Genomic DNA, 7,433 nt, shown 5'->3' on the forward strand with positions numbered 1-7,433 from the left:
TTCTTTTTTCTTCTTATTTATCACTTCTATAAACTGAATGTATGCAAAGTGACAACACTAATACATTCGTCGTAGCCTACGTTATGAAATATTTACATGAATCATTGATACAATTATGATAGAAACGATAGAAGAAAATATATCAAGATAGACACTTTTCTATCGTCCCCACGATATGGATCGTTATATCGCCCAGCACTAACTGCAGCCACTGACCTCCTCCTTTCTGTTTCATTGTACGGTTTGTTGCTTATTGTTTAGACAAACAAGCTGCGCAGTTCATGAGATGCATTATTTTCCCAACATACTGAGATCTAAATGACGACAGTGGCAGTAAGATCAGATTAGAACAAAGGCAAAGCTCACAGTAAAAACCAGAAAACTGATTTACTGAACAGCATCTTAAGGTTTGAGCTTTTATAGTAGAAGAAGAACAGCAGGAGAAACATGTTTAATGTTTGTCAGGTTTTCTTTTTAGACATTTATAGCAAAAAGTGACAGAGAGTGCATCATGACATATTGTGTCCCGAGGCTGCAGAGTGCAACCAGAAATCTGTCGAGTGTGGCTAACTTTCCCCCCCGGTTCACCTAACATTTCATTTTGGATTTGTTCCCGGCTCATGCTCAGTAAGCTGCCCTTCTGTGCCTGCTTCACCTGCCCTCATATTACTGAGAGGTGGAAACCACGTGAGGCGGGACAAAAAGGTGCTGCTTTAAAAAAAAAAACATAAACAGCCAAGGAACTAACAGTAGGACAGTTTCATCCATTTTATATTACAGGTTCACAATTTGGAATGTTTTTATTTCTTGATTTTCCGAGAGGAATAACCTGAGTCCTTCTGAGGCTTTATCTGTCTGACATCAGCACACGGGCTGACCCAGAACCTCGACCCAGCTCGCTCTTAAAGCTGCTCGCTGCGCCTTCCTGGCAATTAACTGTTTTCTTTATTTTCAGATCGCAGCTTGTAGTTCTTTAATGTGTGCGTTAATGATGTTAAACACAAAAAACTCAGGACTCTTTGTTCATAATGTTTTATAAACGTGTTCCCAATTCTAATTTGTTCATATAAAAACAAGCGTATCAACTTCCATCTGTGTGCGATGACATTAAAATGGAGGTAAATAAATAGTGATACAACTTCCAGGTAAAAGAACTTTATAAAACGAACTGGAGGACTAGTTCCTGGCAACAGAAACGCTACAAATATCAGCACATTATACGTTTTGTTCTAAAATAATTAAAATGTTGGCACTTTTCTGTTTGTGCTTGAGTTAAAATAAACACAATCATTTATCTTCACCAATATTCTTGTTACAACCATGACATGCCTGCAGTCTGTGTCAGAAATGACAGAAAGGTAGCTTTTAAAAAGTGAAGTGGAGGTGAAGGAGTCTGCAGCTCTTCCTGCCTCTCACTGTAAAGCAAAGAGAACTCAGAGAGGTTTTCTCTGAGTGCTGCTTCTCTGTTCAGGGTTTCTGAAGGAGATGGGAGGTTCATGTTTCTGGTTCTTTTCTTTTCTCTGGGCTTTCTAGATCCAGGGTCTGGAGTGGATGGTGTCCCTGTACAACAACAACCTGAATGGCATCCTGGCTGATGAAATGGGCCTGGGTAAAACCATCCAAACCATCGCCCTCATCACCTACCTGATGGAACACAAGAGGCTCAACGGCCCCTACCTCATCATCGTCCCTCTCTCGTCAGTATTCCTCTCCTGGCTTCTGTCATAGCTGTTTTATGTGCTAAAAGGGTTATAGCAAAGGACCAACGTGCACAGTGTTCACAATCACTTAACAATAATTACTTTGGATTCAAAGAGACCCACCTTAATAACCTCAGTCACATGTGCCATAATGAAGAGGAAGACTTCACTGATGGACGTTAGAGTGTCAGGCGTTCACTCTCCCCTGAGGCAAATGGTTTAAATCCTCATGCAGACACAAATGGCTCTCACCTCAGCCAAGTGATTCATCAAGCACACACAGATCAGACTGTTGGAGAGAATTCTTTTAAAATAGGCTTTTCTCACATAATGCAAAGCACAAATGGCTTCATCTGCTCAGTGTTTCCACTGGGGCTGGAAATCTTTGGCACCTCACGGTTCGATTGCATTTACCAATTTTTGACTTTTGAAAAGAAATTCAGACTCTTCCAAATCCATGATGCGTTTATTTTTAGATGCAGCATGGGACCTGGGCTGAGTCCGGTGGCTGCAGGTGGAGCCTAGGCTGAGTCCGGTGGCTGCAGGTGGAGCCTAGGCTGAGTCCGGTGGCTGCAGGTGGAGCCTGGGCTGAGTCCGGTGGCTGCAGGTGGAGCCTAGGCTGAGTCCGGTGGCTGCAGGTGGAGCCTGGGCTGAGTCTGGTAGCTGCAGGTGGAGCTCCTGGGCGGAGTCTTCGCCCGTCACCGAGGTGTTCCTCATGAATATAAAGCTATAAGAAACATCCTGAAAGTCGAGTGAAATTCACCTGAATGAATATTCTTCCTTTGAAGTTGTGCTTTCTACCTGCTGGTGTTGGGGGATTAAAGTGAACACTGGTTTTGTTTTCAGCAGATTTTACAGTCAGCTTAAATCCGAGCTCCAGGCCGTGATGCTAAATGGCCGTTTTAATACGCAAGCTGAGAAAATGTGGAGCAAAGCCTGAAAGTCGACCTTACTTATTCATAATTTTTTTTATTTTGTGGTGATCTGCAGGCAGGTGCTGGTTCTGAGTAAAGAAAAGCATCTCTTTGAGAGCTGCAGTCCATTGATTCTCTGAGAAATGGTTTAGTTTTCCACTGCAGGGGTTTTATTCTCTGGTGTTTTTGCCCTATAGATTTATGTCTGAACCCTGATGGAAGATTTAATTAAATCCTTGCTTTCCTAACGCATCATTCTTTCCTCTTTCCTCTCTTTGTATCTTTATAATAGTTCTGGAGTAGTACTTCAGAGTGTTTGTAGCTTCAACCTTAAATTGCTGAGAATTCAGACCACGTAGATAAAAGCTGCACCTTTTCTGATCTGTTGTTGTAAATGTTTTTTTTTTTACCTAGGACTTTGTCTAACTGGGTCTATGAACTGGACAAATGGGCGCCGTCTGTGGTCAAAATAGCTTACAAGGTAAATCATATCATGTCTTTGTCATTTGATTGATTCCAGTCTGGTTTGTTTGAGCTGATTGTGACAGGAAGTTGTTTTTTTGTCTTGTTTCAGGGCACTCCTGCTCTGCGTCGTGGCCTCGTTCCTCAGCTCCGCAGCGGGAAGTTTAACGTCCTGCTGACCACCTACGAATACATCATCAAAGACAAACACATACTGGCTAAGGTAAAGCGGATCAAAGCTCTGTGCTTTTTTTACGACACGCTCTTAAACTTTCAGGCTGTTGCAACATCTCAGACATGCACACCCTTCAGCTGGGCTTTTAAACGTATGAAAACCAACATTAGTTGTAAAGTTTCAGGGCGTAAATATTAATGTGACAAATCAAATTAAGCGTAATAGAAAGCAGACACGTGCAGCATGAAGGGCCTCTCAGCTACTAAAACCATCAGTTTAAAAATGTGCGTGAAGCATGTCAAAAGAAACAAAACCAGACGTGCACAGCGTAACTTGTACATTTCAGAGAGCAGAGTTCATTTAGGATGGTTTCTGTGTGTAACTGTCTGAGTCTAAAACATCCTAACTGTACGGTCTTACAGTTTAAATTTGTCATTATTCACAGGGTTTCTGCAGCGACCTCATTTCACCAGAAAAAAACAGGATTCTATGAAAACGGAGCGCTGAATGTTCAGACATGTTGAAGAAGATGAAACTGAACTGATCAAACAAACAGAACAGAAGCTAAAAGCTAAAACCAGCAAAGCAGTTGCTGTTGAACCACAGCTATCCAAGATTAGCACAACAGTAACCAAATACTAAGACTGGCTAAATAGTAGCTAAAATGAGCTAAAATTTAAATCTATTTATTTAAATGAAACCAAAAGAGGTAAATATTTCAAAAAGTATCAAAGTTACACAATCCGAAGGTCAAAGCACCCGTTTTCTGAAGGGGCTGAAGGTTTGGATGTATGAACGAATGCTGAAGTAGTTAGATGCCAAAAAATGTACAGAAGAAACTTTAAACATTCAGACGGTTGTTTTCCATTCACACAACAAGAAGTCTAAAATTAAATAATCTCAAGTTTAGGCCTTAAAGTCTTAAATATATCCAGAATTTCCATTTTAGTTTATTTGTTGCTTCTTCCATCAACCTGTTTTTGATGTGCTGTTGGCGTTCGGTGGTTCTGTGAGGCTGAACTCAAACTCCCATCATGCATCAGTCCTGTAGAAAGGAATTTAGTGACGGAAGTTCAGCCTTCCACGTGAAGGACATTTCTCTGCTATTAAAACTGGTTTGTTGGAGTTTTTTGAATGATTTGGATTGAATTTAAACAAATGGAGGTAAAATATGTTACTTTGACAGAAATATTGTAATTCATACAGGTCTGTAAAAGGTCTGAAGTCCTAAATTAAACTTACTGAAACTTGCAGAAACCCTGGTTTATATTTTGCACGAGAAGCAAGTTTTGTTTTTGCCTTCCCTGCTGTGTTTATTTAATATTTTAAAAGGATGTGAAATTATTTCCATAATAAATGGGAAACTTTTCAAAGAGAAACTGAGTGGATGAAATCTAAAGCCTGTCATTTTTTTATTGTTGTTTTGTTCCTTCAGTGTTAAAAACAAGTAAAAAATAATAATAAATCTTAGCAATTTATGAAAGTCTTCCTCTCCCAAATATGTCAGCTTTCTAATTTGAGCTTCATGTTTTAAATCCCACTGCAGATTCGCTGGAAGTACATGATTGTGGATGAGGGCCACCGTATGAAGAACCACCACTGTAAGTTGACCCAGGTGTTGAACACGCACTATGTGGCTCCTCGTCGCCTCCTCCTCACCGGCACGCCGCTGCAGAACAAGCTGCCCGAGCTGTGGGCCCTGCTCAACTTCCTGCTGCCCACCATCTTTAAGAGCTGCAGCACCTTCGAGCAATGGTTCAACGCCCCGTTCGCCATGACCGGAGAGAGGGTAACTACCAGCCTAACCTTTCCTTTAGAAAGGTTATTTATTATCATTATCTCAGCCATCCGGTGTCCACAGATGCTCATAATTAGTATAGTTCTTTCTGTGACTTTATCTAAGAAGTAGTGTAACTGGCCATCTTTTTTTTTAAATTTACCTCAGTGAAATCACTTATTAGGAAGGAAAAATGAAATTAACCTAACCCTCAAGGAACAAATCTCCATTGGACAGCAGGTTTGGAGAAGCAGTTAAATCCTCATTTTTCAGAACCAAGTTCTTAGAAAAGGAGCACGTGTCCACTCATAAATACATCCTCGTGAACTTTACAAAGCTTGGAGGAAATTTATTACCTTAATTTGTGTGGTTGGCAAACATTCAGTGAGTGTGGAGGAGCAGTATGAAGGTTTTATTCCAGATTTGCAGCAGATATCCTGGATCGGAACAAAGACGATCCTAAATGGACCTGAACTCGCAGCAGTGTGACTAAGATCTGAGTATTCTCAGAGTATTTTTCAATGAAGTCCCAAGCTCTTTCTTACCTGTTCAGGTTGACCTTAACGAGGAGGAAACCATCCTGATCATCCGGCGCTTGCACAAGGTGCTCCGCCCTTTTCTGCTTCGTAGACTGAAGAAAGAAGTGGAGTCTCAGCTGCCAGAGAAAGTGAGTTTAAACCCCAACTTTGTTTCCTTAGGCTTCACCAGCATTTACAAGGTTTCTGTACTTAATAAATGTCATTTTATGCAGGTGAAGCTCATGTTTTATTCCACAAAAGCTGTTTTTGGAAGTGGTAAAACCACCTAAAAAGCTTTTTTTACTTCCTGTGGTCAGCTAAACTCAGTCAGACTGGAAACCAGTCAGAAGAAGTACTAAAACAGCCCCTGATGATTTCTTTCTTTCTAATTTATTCGTTAAACTCCCTCCTGTGCTCTCCTCTTTGAGTTATCTGCAGAAAACTCTGACTGCTTTAGCCTGCTAACACACACCTGGTCAGATGCTGCCTGTCCAGTTTTTAATGCAGTTATCTTTGACAACCTTGAATGCTATTTTCCAGCTTCAGCAGTCAGGTTTTACCTGCTGATGATAAACTGCTCAGCTGCAGATAATAATTAAAAGTAAGGATGGGGTCAGCGCTGTGCAGTTCTGGTATAAAACTCAGCTTTTCACTCAAACACATAAATAAAAGAGTGTTTAGTTGTAAAAATGGATCGTGCTTGCTTTGTATTTTCTTTCTTGTTGGTCCGTGATGTTGAGACTAAAGCAACGATAAGAAGAAGTTCACCTTCAGCGAGACGCCTCTGTGCCACTGAAGCTTTTGTTTTTTTGTCTCATCAGGTGGAGTATGTGATAAAATGCGACATGTCTGCAATCCAGAAGGTTCTGTATCGCCACATGCAGAAAGGAATCCTCCTAACGGACGGCTCGGAGAAAGACAAGAAGGTAAATCTTATCAGGACATCTGTCTGGGCTTTGAATAATCAGTGTGCTGTGTTTACTGAGCTGTTTTAGACTCATCTGCTGTTTACATCAAAGGAGATTGGGACATTTTGAAAAATATGGTTTGAATTTAAGCTAAAGTAGAACCCCAGTGAGTTCTGTTTTGTTTTTTTAACATCTTTCTAAAGATGAAAGTCTGCTCTCATATGAAACAGCTTTTAAGCTTATTTTGTGTATTATGATGATCTGCAGGGTAAAGGAGGCGCAAAGACCCTGATGAACACCATCATGCAGCTGAAGAAGATCTGCAACCATCCGTACATGTTCCAGCACATCGAGGTGCGCTCTATTAGTTATTATTGATAATTTATGATCAGTTTCAGATAATTAATTTCCTTCCACAAGGGAAAGAATTTAAAGATGTTTTGTTTTCTCTGACCTCACCATAGCGTCTTTATTGAACCTTAGTGAACTCTTGCTTCGACAGAAGGTTGTTTATATTAAAACAGAGACAAAGGTTTGTCCCTCTGCACACTGATGATCTTTAAGGAGCTGGGCAGATTGTTGTTTCAAAACCAGTTTGAATTTGTTTCAGATGATTTGACTGCAAGTGGTCAGCTTTGACACCTCGATTCACACTTTGTGGTGAAATGTGTACCCCAAATATTTTGGATTTTAATTACTTGAGCTGTACGCAGACACACACACACACACACACACACACACACACACACACACACACAGACAGACAGACAGAGAGAGAGAGGCCTGTCAGTAGTGCTGGGCGATATGGAACAAATCCTACATCACGATATGGATAATTTTATATCACGATAACGATATATATCACGATATACCCCAATTACGTACGTTGTCAGTTATTCTCTGAAAAATATGAAAAAATAATCTAATTTCTTACCTTTTTCAAGCTTTATTTCGAAGTGACATTTAACTGAACTTTCAC

At 40.5% G+C, this 7,433-nt stretch overlaps 1 protein-coding gene across 2 annotated transcripts in view; it reads left to right on the plus strand.

Moving 5' to 3' along the window:
• smarca2 (SWI/SNF related, matrix associated, actin dependent regulator of chromatin, subfamily a, member 2) overlaps positions 1-7,433 on the plus strand; it is a 37,826-nt gene that overhangs the window by 11,883 nt on the left and 18,510 nt on the right. For both annotated transcript variants that reach the window (XM_017440781.2, XM_025002713.2), the window contains exons 16-22: positions 1,534-1,697; positions 3,029-3,095; positions 3,189-3,299; positions 4,798-5,040; positions 5,582-5,695; positions 6,368-6,472; positions 6,722-6,808. In XM_017440781.2, coding sequence (XP_017296270.1) covers positions 1,534-1,697; positions 3,029-3,095; positions 3,189-3,299; positions 4,798-5,040; positions 5,582-5,695; positions 6,368-6,472; positions 6,722-6,808 — 891 coding nt within the window. The remainder of the gene's footprint in view (positions 1-1,533; positions 1,698-3,028; positions 3,096-3,188; positions 3,300-4,797; positions 5,041-5,581; positions 5,696-6,367; positions 6,473-6,721; positions 6,809-7,433) is intronic.

Source organism: Kryptolebias marmoratus, linkage group LG1 (assembly GCF_001649575.2).
Source record: "Kryptolebias marmoratus isolate JLee-2015 linkage group LG1, ASM164957v2, whole genome shotgun sequence".
In the NCBI taxonomy this organism is placed as follows: Eukaryota; Metazoa; Chordata; class Actinopteri; order Cyprinodontiformes; family Rivulidae; genus Kryptolebias; species Kryptolebias marmoratus.